This window comes from Neofelis nebulosa, chromosome 8 (genome assembly GCF_028018385.1).
Source record: "Neofelis nebulosa isolate mNeoNeb1 chromosome 8, mNeoNeb1.pri, whole genome shotgun sequence".
Classification (NCBI taxonomy): domain Eukaryota; kingdom Metazoa; phylum Chordata; class Mammalia; order Carnivora; family Felidae; genus Neofelis; species Neofelis nebulosa.
The window spans coordinates 118,284,032-118,308,404 of record NC_080789.1 but is presented as its reverse complement, the minus strand read 5'-3'; the positions used below and the strand labels follow the sequence as shown (position 1 = coordinate 118,308,404).

At 37.7% G+C, this 24,373-nt stretch overlaps 1 protein-coding gene across 15 annotated transcripts in view; it reads right to left on the bottom strand.

The window, feature by feature from the left end:
- The window catches only part of ABI1 (abl interactor 1), a 132,336-nt gene that overhangs the window by 15,666 nt on the left and 92,297 nt on the right, over positions 1-24,373 (bottom strand). For 5 of the 15 annotated variants that reach the window (XM_058681646.1, XM_058681645.1, XM_058681652.1 and 2 more), the window contains exons 3-7: positions 16,389-16,565; positions 9,972-9,986; positions 9,143-9,243; positions 7,174-7,314; positions 3,454-3,554 (exon numbers count right to left, since the gene is read on the bottom strand). In XM_058681646.1, the coding sequence (XP_058537629.1) occupies positions 3,454-3,554; positions 7,174-7,314; positions 9,143-9,243; positions 9,972-9,986; positions 16,389-16,565 (535 nt within the window). Of the gene's footprint in view, positions 1-2,502; positions 2,584-3,453; positions 3,555-7,173; positions 7,315-9,142; positions 9,244-9,971; positions 9,987-16,388; positions 16,566-24,373 lie in introns of all 15 variants that reach the window. The other 10 variants (XM_058681650.1, XM_058681649.1, XM_058681654.1 and 7 more) reach the window with 3 other exon arrangements.

Genomic DNA, 24,373 nt, shown 5'->3' with positions numbered 1-24,373 from the left:
TCACCAAAGCTTCCTGTTTGAGCCTTCTAGATCCCAAAACCGAAAGGTATTAAACATTCTTTCTTTACAGTTTCTTTTTTTAAAGCACAGATATATACAGAGAAGTCATAATTTATAAGCTTTCATAATGCAATAATTATGCATGCTGCTGGCTTTCTCTTTTCCTTTGATATTCTTTTTTTAAGATTCGTCCATGTTGGTAAGTATATCAATATTGTATCATCCATTTTTGTTGCTTTATTTGCATGTGAACATTGCACAATATATTTATCCATTCTATTGTTATTAAACATTTGGGTTGCATCCAGATTTTTGCTGATATTAATGCTACTACTATGAACATGCCTAAATATTTTTCCTGAGTTTCTCTACAACACTGATTCTCACTGATGAGAATTTCACCTTGAGGGCTTCTTATAATACAGATTGCTGGGCCCAGTCCTCAAAGTTCCTGAGTAAGTAGGTGTACAGTGGGATCTGAGAATTTACATTTCTAACTAGTTTCCCTGTGGTGATGATGCAGCTGGTCTGGGGATCACACTCTGAAAGCCACTGTTCTAGGCCAGTGGTAAACTGTATCATCTTAGTGTCCACTCTTTAAAATTAGAGAACCTCAAAAAGCTTTTGCAGAGGTGGATGACAGCAATAGAGTAATTACAGTAATTACTATAATAGAAATTAAAACTGAATTAAAACACACGAATATTACTGGGGCACCTGGGTGGTTCAGTCAGTTGGGGGGGTCTGACTTGGGCTCAGGACATGATCTCACAGTTCGGGAGTTCGAGCCCCGCATCAGGCTCTGCGCTGGCAGCTAAGAGCCTGGAGCCTGCTTTGGATTCTGTGTCTCCCTCTCTCTCTGGCCCACCCCTGCTTGTGCTCTCTCTCTGCCTCTCAAAAAATGAATAAACGTTAAAAAAAAATTAAAAAAAAAACCAACACATGAATATACAAAAAAACCATTCTGTTAGCTGTCACAGCAATGATTTTATCATGTCACAGAGGCTCTGGAAACTCCCACTGTATACTGGTACCAGAATGAGAAATGAAAAAGGCAAATAGGTCTTAGTATTATTATGAATATAGTTCTGACCTCAAAAACTCCAGTGGCGCCTGGGTGGCTCAGTCAGTTGGGCAGCCAACTACAGCTCAGGTCATGATCTTGCAGTCTATGAGTTCTAGCCCCGCATCAGGCTCTGTGCTGACAGCTCAGAGCCTGGAGCCTGCTTCCGATTCTGTGTCTCCCTCTCTCTGTGCCCCTTCCCTGCTTGCTTGCTCTCTCTCTCTCTCAAAAATAATAAATATTAAAAAAAAAAATTTTTTTTTTTAAACACTCCATAAAAGGATCTTAGCAGCCCCCAGGGGTCCTGTAGCCATATTCTAAGAACCAGTACTCTAGGGTAAATATCTAGAAATGAAATTATTAAATCTAAGGTAGAAACCCATTCAACTTGACCAGGTAACAGCAAATTACTTCCCAAAGTGCGTGTATCAACTAATAAACTCTAATAAACTCCCACCAGCAATGTCCTTTCCTGTTACTACACATCCTCATCAACATTTAGAACTAGTAGACTTCTATATTTCCACCTATCTAGTGAATATAAAATAGTATCTCATCGTGATTTTATCTTTCATTTTCCTGATTATTGCCTACACTGGGGGCATTTTTTCTCACATGGACTTTCTAACGATCATTTTTATTATTAGGGTCTTCTTTTTATTGCCTCCTTTCGTCCCTTTTGAGTACAAGTACCATGGTTTTGAAAAGATGTAGCAGGACAGCTTCATTTTATCCAAGCTGAAACTCCACTGTCATTTGAAACATTTCATTACCCATTTCTACTCAGATTATTGCTACTGTATATTTCTAAGTTGAATGGCTTCATACTGTGTCTATATTTGGAATTCCTTATATGCTCAATCCAGTCACCTCTAATTTAGGAACAATGTAAATGTATTCGATTAAAAAATATGTATTTCTTGGCGTCCCAGATGCCAAAAGTACTGAACTATATCAGAGTTTTTCTCACTACGATCCACAGGAAAGCCTCAGAGCACCCCATAACCATATATCGTTTTCTTCTCCATTTTTTGTTTCTCCTATCACTCATTCTCACCCCAATTCTTTGACTGTTGTATATAGCAGGGAGTTCCAAATCAAGTTTCACTTTAAAAAATATTATATTACTAATTTAAAAATATCTTTTTGAACAATCACTGCTATAATTTTCCTTAGAAAATCCAAACAAGCAAGAAATACAAACCACATTAAAAATTAAGCATAGAAACACTGCACATTTCAGAGGACATGATTTTACATTTAACTGTGTAACTTCAGAGGCCTTTCACCAGAAGAAATTAGTGTAATTAGATTTAACACTTTAACCTTTGTGTTACCACCTACAACCTAATAACTATGAAAGCTAGCAGTCTAACAGAGGAGTTTACTATGAATTGTGCAAAGTAAGGTACGTCACTACAGTGGTTACGCAATCTCACCTATCACAGTGTTCACTGGGAGAAGTGGTGGAGGAGGTGATACTGGTGGAGCTCCAGAAGGAGGAGGGACAGAAATGTTTTCTAATAAAATAGTTTATAATTTAGGTCAGAATACAAGAAAGAGAACTAAACATTCTGAAACAGCAAGAAAGCACAAAGTTGTGGAAAGGAAAAAAAAACAAAGAGACACCCCCATGTAAAGCATGTCTAAATGAATATGAATTTTACTAGGTAAAGAGGACACAGAGATCATACTTGCATTAACTATAAAATATGCCTGTTTTTATAAGTAGCTTTTTCTCCTTTTTCAGTAATCTCCTTGAGAAGCTAAGAATTTTTCCCTAACAGTTTTGATTATCATACTTACTTTTTAAATATATATTTTTAACATTATGAAGTTTTCATTTACTAAAAAATCAAGGGATTAATTTAATGCTCTACGATGATTTCTTAAATTTTTTCTATAATCTAAAGAGCAAAAGGACTTTTCTTACTTTAATCCTATTTTATATTCATGGCATTTTATTCATGGCATGGAATATTATACATAAATGTAGTAGTCATAAAACAAGCGAACACGAGAGGTGAGGCACTAGCCTACAAGGTAACATCAAAACTCACTGGTATATAATTTACATTAAAGACACTCCTGCTCTTGAAACAATAAATGTCATTCTTGACTAGTGCCCAAGGCAACTATTTCTAAGCAAAATGGCCAAAACACTACTTAGTAAAGCTATTTAATAAGTTCTGTATGTAAGAAACAGCTAGGAAAACCCTAAAGTTTCCATGAAGGTCTCCCTAAAAATGTTTTTAAATGTTAGCATTTCTTCTAGCAACAATCACATAAATTTAATAAGCAATTTTATCTAAAATAACTAAACTATTTCAGACTTTATAATAAAGCTCATAAATACTACCACATATTAAAACAGATTAATAAAAAAATACCTGGTCCAATAGTGGGTGGTGAAGGTGTAGGCACGGCAATGGGAATGCCAATACTGCTGCTTCCACTGTTTTCTCGACTTCCACTCCCTCCACTACTTCCACTGAAAAGTAAAAAATGTGAAAAAAGCCACTCTAGAGATTTACCCAAAAACAATGAAACAATCAGTTCAAAGCCACTAATTACTCCTTTTATAATGTGTATGTGTATATGTATGTACATCAAAATTTTTAAAACTGTTCAATACAATTTTAACCTTAATAGTTAAGGCGGTTTTTGTGTTTTGCACTACTTCTTAATCTACTGGAAATCAGTACAGTCCTAACACAGTACAAAGAACTATCAGAAGAGGTCATCCTATTGATAAATGAATCACTATTAAATTCTTATACAATGAGTCATCAAAAGTTGATTTTTTTTTTAAGTTTATTTATTTTGAGAGATAGCAAGGGAGGGGCCGAGAGAGACGGGGGGGGGGGGGGGGAGAGGGGGAGAGAGGGGGAGAGAGGGAGAGAGAGACAGAGAGAGACAGAGAGAGAAAGAATCCCAAGCAGGCTCTGTGCTGCCAGCACAGAACCTGATGCAGGGCTCAATGCTACGAACCGTGAAATCAAGACCTGAACTGACACCAACAGTCAGACGCTTAACTGACTGAGACACTTAACTGACTGATGCCCCCCAAAAAGTTTACTTAACACCTATTATGAACAGCAGTACCAAAGCAGACATGAACTAGGCTGCCATGGAGCTCACAGTTGAGAATGGGAAAATAGACATTAAAAAACAGCACAATGTGGGAGCTTGGGTGGCTCAGTCAGTTAAGTGTTCAACTTCAGCTCAGGTCACAATCTCATGGCTCATGAGTTCAAGCTCCGTGTCGGGACCTTGTGCTAACAGCTCAGAGCCTGGAGCCTGCTTCAGATTGTGTGTGTGTGTGTGTGTGTGTGTGTGTGTGTGTGTGTGTGTGTCTCCCCTCCTCTCTCCTGCTCACACTCTGTCTCTATCAAAATTAAATAGACATTAAAAAAAAATAGCATGATGCATGCCACAAAAGAAAATGTACAAGATGTTATGAAAGTAAGTTAATAAAAAGTGTAACCAGTTTTATTTTGGAATTAATATGAAAATCTCCATCTATCTCAAAGAATGGTGATAAAACAGGGACATTTTTTGGAAAACAAGCAAACCGGCAAAAACAAACAAAACAAAAAACAAACAAACAGTAGTGAAGTTTCAGCATGGCGCATTCTAGAAGAGTTGATACTGTTAACGCTAAACAATCCCTTACTATTCTAATTCCTATGGATTCACTGTGTCTTTAGGCATAGGACCTCACACTATCCAGTTGTTTTTAATAATCTGTGCATGCACATGTATACTAATGTATATATGTGCACATGTAACCTTAGGCTCCATAGTATGGTTTAAAATCAACATCACTGGCTCAATAGGCCCAGAAACTCAAGAGAGCACTGCTTAGATAAAATTGATTTTCTTCTCCAATATGATTATTCTATAATTACATTATCATATGTTAATGCAAGAAAAAGAAAAAAAGACCAAGCTGTTTATATAAAATAAATAGCTTCAATGTGAAGGCCTCCCTACTCCCTCAAGCCAGGTGATCAATATTCTGCTTTGTGCCACCACTGCATCACAATCATATGAAGTTTTTGTATTTATTATGCTCTTCTACAATTACTAGCTTATGTGTCTTTTTTCTCACATAGGGGTTGGAAAATTACAGCCAATGGGCCAAATTTGGCCCATGGTTCATTTTTATGACCTGTGTGCTAAGAACATTCTTTTCATTTTTAAAAGTTTTTTTTTTTTTTTTAATTCTTTTTTCAATGTTTTTTATTTATTTTTGGGACAGAGAGAGACAGAGCATGAACGGGGGAGGGGCAGAGAGAGAGGGAGACACAGAATCGGAAACAGGCTCCAGGCTCCGAGCCATCAGCCCAGAGCCTGACGCAGGGCTCGAACTCACGGACCGCGAGATCGTGACCTGGCTGAAGTCGGACGCTTAACCGACTGCGCCACCCAGGCGCCCTAAAAGTTTTTTTTAAAAATTGAAAGAGTATTATTTAATGACACATTAAAATTATACGAAATTCAAATTTCAGTTCTGCATACAAAGTTTTATTGGAACACGGCCACATGCTCATTCATGTAGGTGTTGTCCATGGCTGCTTTCATGTGCAATGACAGAGCTGAGTAACTTCAACAGAGACCATATGGCCCACAAACCCTAAAATATTAACAATCTGGCCTTTCATTAAAAAGTTTCTTGGGGCACCTGGGTGGCTTAGTCGGTTGAACATCCAACTTTTGATTTCGGCTCAAGTCACAACCTCACAGTTTGTGAGGTCGGGCTCTGCACTGTCAGCACAGAGCCTGCTGGGAATTCTCTCTCTCTGCCCCTTCTCTGCTTGTGCTTGCTTGCCTGAGCGCACACACTCTCTCTCTCTCAAAATAAATAAACTTTAAAAAAAAAAAAATTTTTTTTTTTAAAGTTTGTTGATGCTTGTTCTAACAAAATGAGCTTCTGGAAAATTAAACTTATTTTCCTGGTATATCCTTAGTATCTAATGAAGTAACTTTTAGTGACTAGTTGTTGAATATGATTAAACTATTATTCCATTATAAAGAAAAATCATGCTTTGAATTATTATTCAAATATATTTTTTTCAAATATAATTCAATTCAAATTCAAATATATTTTTTTGATAAAATATATCGAAAAAAAAAATTGGTCCTCACTGATCTTGACCTGATATAGTAACTGCAGGTATCAATATAATCATTTCTTTACTAACAGTAACAATAACAACAAATTTCCATTACACAGCACCTGAGAGGCTTGACTTCCCCGAGTCCCCTCAAAATGATTTTGCGAAATTTCTCTAATATACCAACCTAAAAGTCAAGGTATAGAGAGGTTCCCTGCCCAAGTTCTTAAGTGACTGATGAAACTAAAGAAAAAAATAAATTAAACTATACAATAAATCTGTCTGGCTGTATAAAAATATCCAAACATGGTGTTGCTACTTTTTGGGGGAAGGGCCTAAGCAGGACTTTAGGGTTGCTGGTCATATTCCATTTTCTGATCTGGAGATGGTTATGTGGGTGTATTCAATTTGTACTAAACCATCAAGTTGTATACTTTACACATTGTATACTTTTCTGAATGTACGTCATGCTTCATAACCCAGTTTTTCAAAAATCCACTGGGGAGGTGACTTCTAGAACTTTTTTTTTTTTTTAGCAACTTACATATTGTAGTATACCAACTCTCTTAACAAATTCTTCCTCATATTTCAGGTGTCCTTTTACTTCCAACCTCATAAAGTTTATATGTTGTATAATTTCTGATATTTCACCTTTTATCCAAAAATACTTAAGAGTGGTTGCCTTGATCTTTAAATAACTGTTTTAAAAAACATTCTTTAGGCCCTGATCCAAATATGCATTTATACCTCCATCAAAAAGAAAACATAGTAGCAATTTGCAATTGTATGAACAGATATTTAAAATCCCCCCAAAACAGAGGAATTACCATACAAATTTCTAGAAACATCTACAATGTTATTAACCTCATCTTTTATATTCTATATTAGCATTAGAGAAGTACTTTACCTTTATTCAGCAACTTTACAGGAGTTTGTCACCAGTCAATAACCCCCACTCATGGATATTCAAAGGCTCAACTGAAGGTTTACCTGTGTGTCCTCGGTCTCTGGTTTAAAGAAGCTGTCCTGCCTGGACTATGTTGACTTCCGAGCCTAGCAGGACTTGTCATGTAGTCATTAGGAACTGTTGGGGGTTTAACAGGTTCCAGGGTTTTGTAAGGAGTATTTCGTCTAAAGAAGCATAACAGAGAAGGAATAATGAATAAGAAAGATTAAGTGGTAGTCCCCCCGCCCCCCAAATCTGTGATTGTCTCTTGATAACCAAGTACAAGTTTTTTTCTTTAACTTGTAATAATAAAGTTTTGTTTAAAAAAAAATTCTTTGGGTGCCTGGGTGGCTCAGTCAGTTAAGCGTCCAACTTCAGCTCAGGTCATGATCTCATGTTTCATGGGCTTAAGCCCCACCTCAGGCTCTGTGCTGACATCTTGGAGCCTGGCTGCTTCAGATTCTATGACTCCCACCTTCTCTGCCCCTCCCCAACTTGTACTCTGTCTCTCTCTCTCTCAAAAACAAATAAAAGTTTAAAAAAAATTTTTTTAAAGAAGTGTTCTAAAATAAAATAAAATAAAATAAAATAAAATAAAATAAAATAAAATAAAATAAAATAAAATAAAATAAAATAAAATAAATAAAACTCTTGGGGCGCCTGGGTGGCTCAGTCGGTTGAGCGTCCGACTTCGGCTCAGGTCACGATCTCGCGGTCCGTGAGTTCGAGCCCCGCATCGGGCTCTGGGCTGATGGCTCAGAGCCTGGAGCCTGTTTCCGATTCTGTGTCTCCCTCTCTCTCTGCCCCTCCCCCGTTCATGCTCTGTCTCTCTCTGTCTCAAAAATAAATAAACGTTAAAAAAATAAAAAAATAAATAAATAAATAAATAAAACTCTTAATTGGGGTATATAAACTTTGTTACTTTACACAAAAACTAAAATTTGTTACTTTTTGTTATAAAAACCCTAAGAAAGGGTAATTTAAAAGTTCTAACCTTATTTCTGAAAATAATGATTCTAATTTTTTTTAATGCTCAGTAATATTAATCTTTGAAATATACATTATTCCCAGCTCAGTCACCCACAAGCCACTGTCCTTGTACATTGTATGAAAACTATCTCCTCTGCATTTTATTCGTACTTCAGTGTGGAAATAATATGAACAAGTACATTTCCAATCCTATATAATGCCACACATTTCTTAATAAATGATTTTAACTTTTTGATTTAATAATTTCATGGTTTTTTTTTCAGGGGACAGGGGTTTACAGAACGAAAATGGGAACTAAGATTCTATGAAACTGTTGACTGTTAATCCCTGTTACTATAAAATAATGGTTCCTCACCTTTCTACCAAAACCAAGAACTCTACTACATTACTTCCTATTTTAAGGTGAATAATCTTTCAGAAATATCTTCCCAATTATTCAATATTTTTATTGCACTGAGAACTGAGAAGGAAGAAGCCACAAATTGTTACCTTTTCTATTTCTCCAACTAGCCTTCCCTCAAAGTTCAAGTATGAAGGGCCCTCAGATTACCAGCAGAAGCACAGTTAAAGATAAAGAGTCCCTAATTTCAGGTGCCAAGAAGAGATGCAGGCTATGAAATCAAACTACATAAAATATACCACTTATTTAAAGTCCTGCAATATGCATACTATAAACACATGTGAAAGCACCATATGGAATCCTCTGGTAATTTCACTAGACATAAACTTAGGCTACACTTATTTTTTTTTTCCCCAAAAAAATGAATTAGAAAAAAAATAAATGATGTTTATTGACATATATACAAAAGAAGTTTTCTAGTACAGACTTCCATAGAGAATATTATAAAACAAACAGATTCACCATGGATTCTGTTGAAGGAAATAAGAGCCAAAATGAAATTTGTAAAAGGTAGTTCACACTGAGAGGGTCCCACAGCAAGAACCCATACATTTACTTAAGTCACAGAAATATCTTTTTCTTCAGCCTATGGATTTTCTTGTAAAATGAAGTTGAATTATTACCCCAGTGTTCCCCGGCCTGACATGGGAGGGCTTGGTGGTTTCTGAGTAGGAGGATTTGTTCTCGACAGTGTGCCAGTTCTTGCAGGCTGGTTATTTCCATGCTAAAATGTGGAAAGAAAAGCTTTTATTTTTATATCAAATTGTTCTGTTGGTGTTTTGACACCATATATTATTTTTTTAATATCAGAATGTGAAGTAAGGATTCCCAGACAATTTTAATAACAGACTTTGGTACCACATTTTAATAAGTCAAGAAACCACCTGCACTTGGCTTTTCCTATTATCTTTCTGTTATTCATACTAATTTATAGCAAAATACAGGTGTGAATATTGGATTTTATATATTATTTTATTGTTGTGAAACATGTTCACTGAGATCAAACTTATCTGCATTCAAATACTGGGTTTCTCCAAATTTTTTTAGATATGTGCATGAATAAAAACTACAGATCTCAGTGTCAACTTGCTAAAACATACATCTGAAAAATCGTTATCTTAACAATTCAGTAACAAAGTCATATATGTCTGGAAAACCTCCAAATTGTTAAGTCAATAAAAGCAAGGCAACTATCAAAAAAATGAGCAAAGCAATAAATGTTAGCAAAATTAATGTTCCTATATAAATGCAGATGTCAATATATCTTTGATATATTAACACATCCAAGCTAAATGTTGCTGATTTGAACTGAGTTTCAGTATATTTAATCTACATAAATCCTAGGGGAAAAAGCAGACAGACATAGGAAGAGTTTTCAAATTTTAGTGGCTCTGCAGCCTCTATCAATATAGAGGGAATACTGTGGATCAAATGATAAGTAGTATCTCTTACCTTGGCTTTTAGCCACTTTACGTTGGCAAAAAAAGGGGGGAAAAAGTAGAAATTAATTCGAAATAAATTATATCTGATAGGACACGTTTATATTTACAATTATTCAATTCATGTTAATAAGCTTTTACCCAGCCATATTTCAAATATTTTATAAAGAAAAAATATCCATAAGCAATAGGGAAATATTCGTGTGTATCAAATATTTTTCAAAAGAATATATTCATACGAAAACCACCACTTAATTATGCCAATCTTATACAGGTCCAATGTCTTAGGTTAGTATTTTATCCTATGAAACTAACTCAACTGAATCACAGGTGATAAACACTGATTTAAACACAAACACCTTATCACATTAAATCTAAGTCCACTTTAACACAGAAGTGTACAAGGCCTCAGGCTTTCCTAAAAAAGTCAATGCCCAAGTATTCATTATTCGAATGGTAATATAATATTTTAAAAATTGATAAATTATAAATGTTAACATTCAAAATCACCTGTTGCTTCCAAATTCAGAAAAGGGCCTAGCACCTTGATGTTTAAAAAAAAAAACCAGGGGTGCCTGGATGTCTCAGTGTGGGTTAAGTGCCTGACTTCAGCTCAGGTCATGATCTCACAGTTTGTGAGTTTGAGCCCTGCATCAGGCAATCTGCTGTCAGAGCCTGCTTCAGATCCACTGTCCCCTTCTCTCTATGCCCTTCCCCTGCTCAAGCGTATGCGCACACACACTCTCAAAAATAAATAAAATTATTGTTTTAATTTATTTTAAAAAATAACAAATTAAAGTTAAATTTAAAAAAATCACTATGCACAATAGTTCCTTAGTCAGATTCTAACTAAGGCACAAACAGGGTCCGGAAACCTCATTTGTAACTTATGAATCTAAATCTGAGCAAGCCAACAGTAGTAGGAAGTTACAGGTTGCTTTGGTTCTAAGTTTTCTTCTGAACCAGTTTAGCCAAAATTCAAAATTGGAAGAAAAATTGCTTTGGTCCTAAAGGCTACTTCTATGAAAGATGATTAGCCTATATATGAGCTAATATGGCTTATGAATAACATGAAATAATGAGTACAGTCCTAAAGCATCACTACTTGTACGATGCCACTTAAGAAAAAGTATCTTTACGTTGTAGACTCTAAGTTTGTATATTCTGGGGTCTCAAGTTCTTTCTTTAACATGTTCCCTTTTAAATATGTAGCTACCATTTTTCAGGTGACCATAAAGGCAACATTAAGAAAGTCATCCAGGGGCACCTAGGTGGTTCAGTTGGTTAAGCATCCAACTTCAGCTCAGGTCATGATCTCACAGTTCATGAGTTTAAGCCCCACACGGGGCTCTGTGCTGACACCTTGGAGCCTGGAGCCTGCTTCAGATGCTATGTCTCCCTCTCTCTCTGCCCGTCCCGTTTGGGCACACCCGCGCCCTCTCTCTCTCTCTCAAAAACAAATAAACATTAAAAAAAAAAAAGTCATCCAAAAGAGGAATGTACTTTGTCTTTTAGATTCAGTCTCATTTCTAGAAATTACGCCAGAATTTTGGTGTTATTTAATGTTTGTTTAGAATGATATTGCTCATTTTTATCAATGTCTAGAATCCTACCTAACTGCTAAATACCACAGCAGGATTTAGAAACTGTAAACTTGAATAACAAGATATACTAATGTGACAGCATTACAATACACTAAATATTATACTATTCTAAGGTAACTTGGAAGTATTCTTTAAAATTTTTTTTTGGGGCGCCTGGGTGGCGCAGTCGGTTAAGCGTCCGACTTCAGCCAGGTCACGATCTCGCGGTCCGTGAGTTCGAGCCCCGCGTCAGGCTCTGGGCTGATGGCTCGGAGCCTGGAGCCTGTTTCCGATTCTGTGTCTCCCTCTCTCTCTGCCCCTCCCCCGTTCATGCTCTGTCTCTCTCTGTCCCAAAAATAAATAAAAAACGTTGAAAAAAAAAAATTTAAAAAAAAAAAAAAATTTTTTTTTTTACGTTTACTTATTTTGAGAGAGACAGAGCAAAAGTGGGGAAGGGGCAGAGAGAAGCAGACACAGAATCTGAAGCAGGTTCCAGGCTCTGAGCCATGAGCACAGAGCCTGACACAGGGCTAAAACTCACAAACCGTGAACCTGAGCCAAAGTCAGACAGTTAACCGACTGGGCCACCCAGGTGCCCCAGAAGTATTCTAAATATAGCCACACATCTGCCCCCATTTGTGGTTTCAAGTGAATAAGAAAAAAAAGTTAGCGTTCAAGTATAAACTGATCCCAAATGAAAGAATGAATGGAGAATTTGGGAATAAAAATTCTAGCTGAACTCTGCTACTGTGCAATGGTATAACCTTTAACCTTGTATGGAGCCCAGCCCTCTCTACCAATTATATACAGAAGTGTTTGAGTTTGAGAGTATTAGAAGGAAATAATCTCTATATCTTACTGCTTAAAATACTCTAATTGTTAGCAACCTACAAGATTTTCCACTTAAATGTCCCCAAAACACATCCAAACTAGACTTTTATTTTCTTAAGATCTCACTTCATTTCTTTAACATTTACATTTACCATTTCCCTGGAATCTTGAGTTGAAAACAATAGAATTCTTTTTGATTCCTCCCTATCTTTTGGTCTAAGTAAAGCTTTATGTACTATAGGTGCTAAAACTCTGTAAGGCCAGCCAATCCTTTCTTTTATATGATTCATTAGTTTACTCCTTTGTCTAATACAACCTTTAAAAAACATCATTCCTGGGGCACCTGGGTGGTTCCATAGGCTAAGCATCTGACTTTGGCTCAGGTCATGATCTCAGACTTTGTAGGTTCCAGCCCCCTGTCAGGCTCTGTGCTGACAGCTTGGAGCCTGCTTCGAATTCTGTGTCTCCCTCTCTCTCTCTGCCCCTCCCCCACTCGTACTCAGTCTCTCTCTCTCTCTCTCAAAAATAAACATTAAAAATTAAAAAAAAAATTTACCCCTATCCTAAATCTTTAGTGTCTCCACAAATAAAATGTAACAACTCCTAGATCACATGTTCTTTTCAAGGCTTAAAAACAAACACATACATTGAAAGTCCTTGGTAAATTAGGAACAAGTCCATAAAGCTGTTAATTATTATTATGGTTTATTAAAAATAAATGTCTCTACTAAGTACTCAGGTCTTGTCTAGTCTAACTTACCCTGAAAACTTATGCTCCCTATAAGGTTTATCTTCTTTGCGTTCTCCTTTATGTATATATATTCTAGTAGTTTCCCTGTGCTAGGATTCTCTTATCCATATCTTATACTGTTTACAAAAGTCAAGCCAGAATCCTAAGATATTTTTTCCATATATACGGGGTGTTTGGGCGGCTCAGTCGGTTGGGCACCCAACTTCAGCTCAGGTCATGATCTCACTGTTTGCAGGTTCAAGCCCCGCATCAGGCTCTGTGCTGACAGATCAGAGCCTGGAGCCTGCTTCAGGTTCTGTGTCTTCCCTTCCCTCTGTCCCTCCCCGTTCATACTCTATCTCTCAAGAATAAAATAAAATGTTAAAAAATACATTTTTTTCCATATATATATATATATATATATATATATATATATTTTTTTTTTTTTTTTTTTAAAGTAGGGCCCACAAACAGCATGGAGCCCAATGAGGGACTTGAATCATTACCCTGAGATCAAGACCTGAGCTGAGATCGAGTCAGATGTTCAACCGACTGAGCTTCCCAGGCGCCCCATTTTTTCCATATTTTTAATTCATACCAAATTTCTGTGTAACCATCTACTTCACAGCATAAAACGCTTTAGCACAGTAAATATTTAAATAATACAAATACCAAACCCCTTAAATTTATATCACAAAATAAAATATGATGGAATATTAATTTTGGAGCATGGAAACCTTAACATAAAACTTAGCAGCTGTAAGAATATTAATATATTTGGAAGCAATTTTTTTAATCTGTATATATTTTTTAAAATACCAAAACAACAGAGGCAAAAGTCAAACAGCAGTATGAAGAAATATTTGCCAATATATAAAGAGCTCATTTCCTTAACAGAAAAAAGAACCCTTAACAATCAATAGGAAAAAAAATTTCTAAACAGTAAATGGGACAAAAGATAAAATAATTCTAGATCTATAACTAAGTACAGCTTCTCTCTTTTATTTCTCATAATATTGGCCCTAGCATTTGTTAAATTAACTACTACAAATTTCTAAGCTTCCTATACCTCTATACTCTAGAAGTATTTATTTAATTTGGCAATGATCTCTCAGAAAAATCAGAAAACAGGAGAAATAAAGTGGCAATGAGACAACTGGGGAAAAAATAATTATGTGTATATTTGTATGTCACAGAAACAAAATATAGACAAATATGCCACATAGCAGCTTCTAAGACATAATGTTCTCATGGACCACCCACCCTCCCACCCCTAGTCAAAACAATAACCTGTACAACTATATAAATGTACTTAGTGCCACAAAGCTGTACACTGAAAATGTTAAATGGTAAATTTTATATTTTGCCACAATACTAAAAAAAAAAAGTGTCAACATCCATTACAAAAAGTAGACTGCCTAAATTTACATCTTCATACTTCATATATATATATATATATACTTCATATATATATACTTCATATATATATATACTTCATATATATATATACTTCATATATATATACTTCATATATATATATATATACTTCATATATATATACTTCATATATATATATATATACTTCATATATATATATATATATATATACTTCATATATATATATATATATATATATATGTAATGTGGCATTTACACTTCCCATTTATACATTTATGATGAAACAGCTTCATTTTCTCACCCAAAACTTCCTTGTAAAATTTGCTTTCATCTTCTAATCTGCTAAGGACTATGTATTAAACTATTAAATATATTTATTAGTAGAGGGATAATATAGGATATTCACTTCTAAGCTGGTGACAGAACTTTCTTAATGCATGTATACTGTTCTGAAAGAAATAAAAAGGAGAAGTGAGTGAGAGTGGGTTTGTGTGTGTACATGCATGCATATGTATATATGTATATATGTAATTTTTAATCCCAAGGCAGTTAATCATACAAAGAGTTCTTCTAGACTCTCAATATTCAAATCCTAAAGTTCAATCTAGTCTAAAATATCTTAAATTAAAATTGAATTTAAGCTCTTACACAGCCCTAGCCACATCCTCTGGGTAAAAATATAAGAAAGAAACAAGTAGCATCCTTTACATGTGCAAAGTGTTCAAATTTTACATATAACTTCCAAGCATCACAGTAAAGAGCAGATTCCATAATCTCAGAGAAGAATAAAGGTCAGTGTTATCAGTCAGCTATTTCCCCCCTCTTGATCAAGAACCCCAAATAATTCAGAATGCAACAGATCCAGCAATAGCATCTGTCAGATCAATCAGCTAGGGAAAGCTTCCAGATTCTAGCTGACTCCTAAAATTCTATTATAAAAATTCTGAAAACTAGATACAAAATCAAAATAAAGGTCCTCTAGGAAAAGGACTACTGAATTTGAGAGGAATCATTTATCCTGAAGAGAGAAGACGGAAGAATTCAGGCCATTCAGGATGTTTACAAAATGACCCACGAACACCTATGAAGTTGACAAGTCACAGGTATCCTTCAAAAGGAGTTAATTCTGCCATGCTAAGAAATAAACATGGGCAACAAATAATCTCTCCTAAAAGCCCTTAGGGGCAGGGGTGAGGAGGAAGAGATGGGGGTGGGGCACAAAACAAAACTACATACAATCTTTTATTTTTCATAAGTTGCTGGAATTACAGCCACATCTACACATATGCACTAATATATAAACATATTTAGAAATCAAAGGGTGAAAGTTCTTATAAATTATTTTCTAAACCAACTCTGTAAAGCCTACAAGTTTTATTTTTAAATATCCATTCATTCATGGTACTCACAAATTTGAAGTATTAGTTTAGGATTCAAATGGCTTAACTGATGAACAGCCATTTTAAGTTTTATTATCTTCTTAAATAAAGCCTGTTCCACAGGTAAAATTCTGCCTTAAGCTTAGTATATAGAATACACAATTAATATTAAATGTTCTTTGAAAACTGTAATGCTAGCTACTAGCTAATAGAATCTATTAATTAAGAAAATTAGGAGCACTTGGGTGGCTCACCTGGTTGAGTGTGTGACTCTTGATTTGGGCTCAGGTCACGATCTCACAGTTCATGGGATTAAGCCCCACTTTGGGCTCTGAACTAACAGTGTGGAGACTGCTTGGGATTCTCTCTCTTTCTACCCCTCCCTCACAGGCTCTCTCTCTCAAAATAAATATTTTTTTAAAAAGAAAATTATTTTTATCTTCCTATTTCCTACTCAAAGTATTTACTGGATAAATTATTTCAAGTTAATGTAACATAAAAATGCTTACCTTGACACCATGGCCCACATCATCCAGAACTGTATAGTCAATAGGTTTCCGAATATACCTTACAGGGCGCTCCATATTTGCAGGTGCTATTATTTTGTGAGTTCTTGATGTATTCTTATTTGTTGTCAAAATGCCAATCTCTCTTCGAGCCACTTTTTCTTTATGAATGTCCACAGTCTGTATTTTAAATGTGAAAAAAGCAAAAAAAATATTATTAGGCACAGTAAATTATATTATGTCCATTATACCGGACTACATACACGTTGGACCACAGGACTGAATTACATGTCTGATCTCCAGTGAATACTATATCTTTCCCTTCAAAATTAAGGAAATTAACATCCTTGAGGCTCAAAACAGGTACTATCTAAAGGTGATTAAAAGCACCAACAGGGGCGCCTGGGTGGCGCAGTCGGTTAAGCGTCCGACTTCAGCCAGGTCACGATCTCGCGGTCCGTGAGTTCGAGCCCCGCGTCAGGCTCTGGGCTGATGGCTCGGAGCCTGGAGCCTGTTTCCGATTCTGTGTCTCCCTCTCTCTCTGCCCCTCCCCCGTTCATGCTCTGTCTCTCTCTGTCCCAAAAATAAATAAAAAACGTTGAAAAAAAAATTTAAAAAAAAAAGCACCAACAGATTTAATGGATTTGATTCCAAAACAATTTCCAGGAAAGCAATTTTCATTCCTAAAAACTCAGTGTGTATGGAAAGTGGAGGGGTCTTGCTCTGAGAAGCTTACACTTTATTTACTGGGGAGGCAGACCTGGAAAAATAAAATAAAATAAAATAACTACAACACAATGAGGTTAATGCTGTAGTGACACATGCACAATGTCAGAGCCAAGATACCTAACTAGGTTCAGAAGGGCTCACTTAAAGACTATACAGCATGTAGGTTTTTAAGTATGAATAAAAGAAGACGCAGATAGGGAAATTATTCAAGGCAATTATTAGAAAAGATGGTAAGTTACAGCAGAGGTTATACATTGGCAACATGAAGCCTAGCTAATTCTGGCCTTTATGGCTTAAAAAAAAATTTGCTGTTGTTTAGTTGCCAACATTTAAAACTGGACAGTAGTCAGCACATAAGAAATAATTACACAACTACTCGACAATTTAAACTTTGCCCTAATGGTAGTGAGGAACCAATGACAAATCTGAACTGAGTGACATCATCAGATCTGCATTTTAAAAAATACCTCTGGTAGAAGTGTTGAGGACAGACAGAACAAGAGTACTGGCAGTGAGACCAGGTAGGAAGCAATTACAATAGTCTAGGTAGAAAAGCAGCAAGGGGCAGGGGAGTATTGTCAGAAAAATAAAACAAGAAGGGGCGCCTGTGTGGCTCAGTCGGTTGAGCATCCAACTTCAGCTCAGGTCACGATCTCGCCATTGACGAGTTTGAGCCCCACGTCTGGCTCTGTGCTGACAGCTCAGAGCCTGGAACCTGCTTCGGATTTTGTGTCTCCCTCTCTCTCTGCCTCTCCCTTGCTCATGCTCTGTCTTGCTCTGTCTCAAAAATAAATAAACATTTAAAAAAAAAAAAAAAGAAAGAAAAAATTTCATGTTAATGCCTGTTGAAGATTCTATTTCCAAATTTTATTTACTTTAGAGAGAGAACACGCATGCGGAGTGGAGAAAGAGGGAGAAGAAGAGGCAGAGAGAAAGAGACAGAGATATTTCAAGCAGGCTCCACGTTCAGTGCAGAGCCCCATGCGGGGCTTGATCCCATGATCATGAGATCATGAACTGAGCTGAAACCAAGGATCAGACTAAGCCACTCATGTGCCCCTCTATTTCCAAATTTTAAAAAATTGATTGGGAAAGAACCTGTAATTAAAAATGTTGTCCCGACTCCAAAATGAGGGAGACAACTACCCTAAGTATCTAGCAATTTTCCACATCTTATAAGAAAAAGCACTACTCCCTCTGTCCTGGATATTTATATAGTAAACAGCCTTCATATAGTGTCTTCTTGGAGAGCAGATGGCAGAGTTGTTTCTTCCCAGTGTAATAAAAATAATGTCATCCCTGGGGCAAAGGTCAGGAAGGCTTTTTGCCTGTTGTAAAAAATCTGGTCCCATAAACTGGGAGTTCCTTTCTTGTAATGAAACTAACTGTGTGTACAAGTATCACCTGGCTCTCTTTGCAGGATCCTATGGAAATTGGGGCTAGTTATCTAGCACAAATACTGACATTGGCTACTGCCATTGCCATGAGCAATGACATCCTGGGTCTGACCCAAGAGTCTCATGTCTCTTAACAGTATCTATTCTGGCAGGCTAACTTCTTAGCTTGCAGGAAATGTAAAATAATCTTAAAACTCTTCAGAATTTTTGACAGTTTCAGCAAGGAGAATGGAATGCTGACAGAGTTTTCTAGAAATGGAACGAAAGACCAGCAAACAGGAATCAAAAGAAGTCCATGGGAATCGTGAGTGAACGTGCTGACCAAATGGGATGGTCAACCAAGCAATGAACTGTCCTCTACTGCCTATTAATAAGGCTAAGCTGAGGTGATAGTTTCAGGGTGAGGACCATTTTGTAGGTTCAAAGATAGCAGTCTGAATGATGCCCCAGTTACTGTTAACTTTCCATCAACCTGACAGTCAGCTTCAGAAGGTATGCCCTATAAACAACTGGTACTAAGATTTACCTGGCAGAGGGAGCAGGGAACACAAAGTTCTGTTCCCTTTCAGACAATTTTACACCCAATGTTTCACTGGGTGCCAAAGGAGAAAAACTGCAACCACTGTGGTCAGAACCAGAAGAATCTTTAGAACTTCAGCTAGTTTGCTTAGAAGATATGGGGACGGGGCACATAATGTTTTAAGAAATTTTTTAAGCTTTTACTTATTTATTTTGAGAGAGAGTGAGAAAGCAGGGGAAGAGGTTGGGGGGAGAATCCCAAGCAGGCTCTGTGCTGTCAGGGCACAGCCCGAAGCAGGGCTCAAACTCATGAACTGCTAGGTCATAATCTGAGCCAAAATGAAGAGTCAGATGCTTAACTGAGCCACCCAGACGCCCCACATAATGCTTAGTACACATGGCAACAGCTGACTATGTTACTGCTCAGTCCCTTCTACAGTCTATCCTTGTCAACATTCAGTCCATACAAGATGAGTAAAAGACCTCAGCATTTTTTGGCAGTAGGTCCTGTCTGCTATGAGGGAGGTTTGCTCAACTCCACTCCCACCCCTGAAATTTTACTGAGAGAAACTACTACAGGCACTGAGTAGTCTTCAGGTTCTTACTGTACTGATTTAGGATTAAAATGATGATGAAGGGGATCACTGGAGAATGAGAAACTCGCCCAAGAAATCTAGATAAATTCCTACTCTCAGACCTTCCACACTTGGAAAACTCCTCTAATTCTTATGTTGAAATCAAGCAAGAATTTAAGAGAGGTTATCATGACAATGGAGCAGCACATAGCCTACAGTAGGTGGATTCTTAAAAATAATGCTGTCACAAGTCATCCAAAGGGCACAAGCTCATCTCTCTGTCAGAAAGCTATCTGGCTGTAGTTGCTGAATGTCAGTAATGATGACCCTGCCACAGACCATGGGACCTTGGGTGGATCAAAAACACTACAGATTTATTTGATTGATCAGCTTGTAGCTACAGCACTGCTCAAAACTGAAAGGAAATGCACCTTGTTTACTGGTGCAGAGCTGCTCTCTCCCCACCTCCCCTCTAGCCCAGCCTCAGCTGCTTTACAGAGAAAGATGATTGGGGGTGGAGTTTTCCTAGTCCCTAAGGGGAACTGAAGATCAAACATACCCAAGTATGCCAGATCATGAAGGAGGGGAAGAACCCAAAATTTCATGGCTGTTAGATACAGAAGCCCATGTCACCTTCATAGCCATTCTGTGAAGGGAGAGGGTACTTGCTTTCAGCTATTGAGGTTTGGACAGGATTCACAGTGAGAAAGAGTAACTAACTCATACTTTACAGCTGGTATCTTTGAACCAATTCAGTGTATTACTGTTGTGGCTTCTATCACTGAATGTATAACTGGTACTGATTTTACACATCTGCACCGTGAATGCTCCTAAGTGCCGAAGGGGATTATGACAACTGGGAAGAGCCCATGTAGAAAGCACTGGTAGCTTAGGCGTTCCACAATCCTTATGATCCCTTTCAGTACAAGTATCCATGCACAGATGAGTTTACTGACTGGAGCCTCTGGCAAGAGGAGCAGCCTCCACCAAAGGTATCCCTTAATTTTTGGATTCAATGCCTCCCTGACACGGCCACCAGGTACACTCCTTTTGGAGTTTCCTATTTAGGATGCGTTAACACAAACTCAATGACTAGTAAGGTGGGAAGAGCCTATCAAGCCTCTTTTCTCACACCGAAGTGGGATATTCAAGAATGCAACCAGCCTGGCCCCTATGGTATTTCAGTTTCATATGAAAAAAATGGCAATTATCCCTGTGGGGAAATTTTATCCTTCACTCTGCCACGTGAACCAAAGTCGCTGGCTCATTGAAGCACCTGACTCACAGAGGATCCCATGAACATCTGCACCTGGCTCACCAACGATTCAACTACAATGAAACCCAAGAGTGCCTGGTGGGCTGCTGTGCTGTTCAATTTCAGGGCCAGCCACACAGAGCTGAAAATGGGTGTGGTTGCTTTACTCTGTGGGCAGAATTCAAGAATACTCTCATAGATCTGACCAATACTCCCCCTCATAAACCTTGTTACATTTTTACTGACTCTGAGTCTGTTACCAATGACCTACCTGTTTGGTCTACCACTTGGAAAACTACAGACTGACATATTAAAAACTGGTCATAAACTGTGGGGACATATTGCAGTGGCTGATCAGATCATCGAGGTCACAACCACAGATGCCCACGGTAAGGGCCCAGTGTCTGAAGAGATCAAATGGAATGAAGCTGATTAAGACTGTACTGCCCAGATTGCCATTACCGCTGCAGGTTCTATCATCATACAGCAACACATGTACAGTCACAGAATAGAATCATGGTAAAGGACTCTGTGTTCCTGATGCAGAGGCAGCCACTGCATCCGACACGTGTAATTCCCAGAAGATCCATTTGTCTCATGGTGAAGGAGGTCACATCACTTGCTACGGACAGATTGGCTACATCAGACCTTACCCCCCACCCTTCACACTATTAGTGGTGCCTTACCATTGATGACACTTTTTCAGGTTATGGTATTGCTATTCCACTCCAGGTGACTCCAGACACACTACTGTTACCCTTGACACTAATCTGTCATGTTTTTCACTTTCCAAACCATATGCAGTCTGATAATGATGTTTTTATTCCAAAGGTCACTAACAATGGGCTGTTAGTGAAGGCATTTGATGGCCTTCCACACTCCCTACCATCCACAGGCATCCTGTATTGCTGGATGCTGGAACAACCTCCTCAAAAATCAACTCAAAACATTCAAAAACAAAAAACAAACTGGATTCAAAAATGGACAAAGGACTTGATTAGATATTTCTCCAAAGATAGATAGATAGATAGATAAGAAGATATACAAATGGCCAATAAGTACATGAAAAGATGCTCAACATTACTAAATCACTAGGGAAATTCAAATCAAAACCACAATGAGATAACATACCCATCAGGATGGCTACTATCCCCAAAGAACAAACAGAAAATAACAAGTGTTGAGGAGGACCTGGAGAATATGGAACACCTGGGCATTGCTGGTGAGAATGTAAAATGATACAACTTCTGTGGAAAACAGTGTAGTGGTCCCTCAAAAGATTAAAAATAAAATTATCATAGGACTCAACAATTCCACTGCTGGGTATATACCCAAAAGAACTGAAAGTAGGGTCTTCAGGAGATATTTGTACACTCATGTCCATAGTGGCTTTATTTACAAGAGGCAAAAGGTAGAATAACCCAAGTGTCATTAATGGAAGGATGAATAAACAAAGTGTGAAATATTACTCAGCCTTAAAAAGTAAAGAAATTCTGGGGCACCTGGGTGGCTCAGTCAGTTGAGGGTCCGACATCAGCTCAGGTCATGATTTCGTGGTTCGGTGAGTTCGAGCCCCACATCTGTGCTGAGCTGTCAGCACAGAGCCTGGAGCCTGCTTCCGATTCTATTTCTCCCTCTCTCTGCCCTTTCCCCACTTGTGGTCTCTCTCTCAAAAATAAACATTAAAGAAAAAAAAATTTTTTTTCAGTAAAGAAATTCTGACACATACTACAATATGAATTTTGAGGCCATTATGCCAACTAAAATAAGCCAGTCACAAAAGGAAAAATATTATATGATTCTACTGATATGAAGTATCTAGAGTAGTCAGATTCATAGAGACAAAACAGGATTACAGTTGCTAGGGTCTGGAGGGAGAGGGCAATGGGACGTGTTATTTAATGGATACAGACTTTCAGTTCTGTAAGATGAAGAGAGTTCTGAAAATTGGTTGCACAACACTATGAACATACTTAACACTAAAGAACCGAACACTTAAAATGGTTAGGTACCGACTGCCTGGCTCAGTCAGTACAACATGCGACTCCTGATCTTGGGGTTTTGAGTTCGAGGCCCATGCTGGATGTAGAGATTACTTAAAAAATAAAAATTTAAAAAAAAAAAAAAAAGGTTAAGATGGGAAATTTTATGTCATGTGTATTTTACCATAATTAAAAAGTTTTTTTAATCAACTCAGAAAGATTTCTGACTATACCTTCCTTAATTCTTCCTGGTTCACACATATCAGTACAGCAGTTTGGTTACTGAATGTGGATGACCCCAGGAAGAGACCATCTCCTCCTTGCCACTTGAGATCTGTCCTGACCATTCCCAAAGGTGATGCTTCTTTCTTTCCTCTAATGGAAACCCCAAGCTGGCCTGATTTGTACCCTCTGGATAGCAGCCTAGACAAAAGAGGGCCTTGGGATTTCTAACATAATTCTGGTTCAGTCACCTGAATTTTCTTGTTGGATTTCTGTGGTCTTAGACAATACAGATAGTGACCATTTGGTTAAGAAAGTATACTGCTCATGAAGTCCCCTTACAGTGAATCATGTGGACCAAAACAGAAGACACAGCAGGGTCTCTGTAATTACATTTAATAAAAATGCCCTTGTCCCTCTTGCATCTGACCCTTCCAGACAAAAGGTTTGGGTGAGAGTCAGGGATGACTGGGGGAAAGGGAGAAGTTCTGTACTGGTACAGGACACCCCGATCTTGTGGAACTAGAAGAACTCTGGCACCCATGGAGTAAACACTTTAGATCTCAAAAGGGAAGAAAGAGGGGCTTTAGTAATCTCGGTCTTCCAAAATCACCCCTGGAGTCTTTCTCACAAAGGAAAATTCCCTAGTGCAGCTCTCCTAAACAGTGGAAGTGCCTGAAATTAGGCTGCTAAGTCTGCCATACCCTGCTGAACAGCTATGATCACAACTGGATCACCATTCTCTTTAATGTCACAGAGAAGTCTTCAGGAAGCAGCCGAGGGCCCCAGTTCCTATACTTCCCATATATAATACCTGTCAATACCTCCAGGTGTCTTTCCTATAGCTATCATTTAGTCATTCCAAAGGGCAGATGAATGCTACCTGGCTGATGGCATAAATAGGACAGACTGGACTGACTGCCTTCAGGTAATCCCTCCAAAAACATTACTTGTTTTAGCATTAGACTCTCAACTTGTTTTAGCATTAGACTCTCTGGAACCTCTAAAGCCTAGCAGCTCTCCAGGAGGCAACACTGCAGAAACTCAGCCTGTGCTCCTTGACTTTAGGATGTATCTGGGGAAGAAGGGGACAACAACTGTAAACACCACATTCTTCACAGGAATACTGGTGCAGCAAACATGAACTTTGCCCTTTCCAAAGTAAGGGTATTCTTAATTATTTGGTGGGGGGATGGGGGTGGATGGACCTCTCAGAAGGATAACTTGTTAATTACATGCAGTCTGAGGCAGTTATCCCTAAAATGGGAGTCATCCCATTGGAAAATGAGCCTGGGTGGTTCAGTCGGTT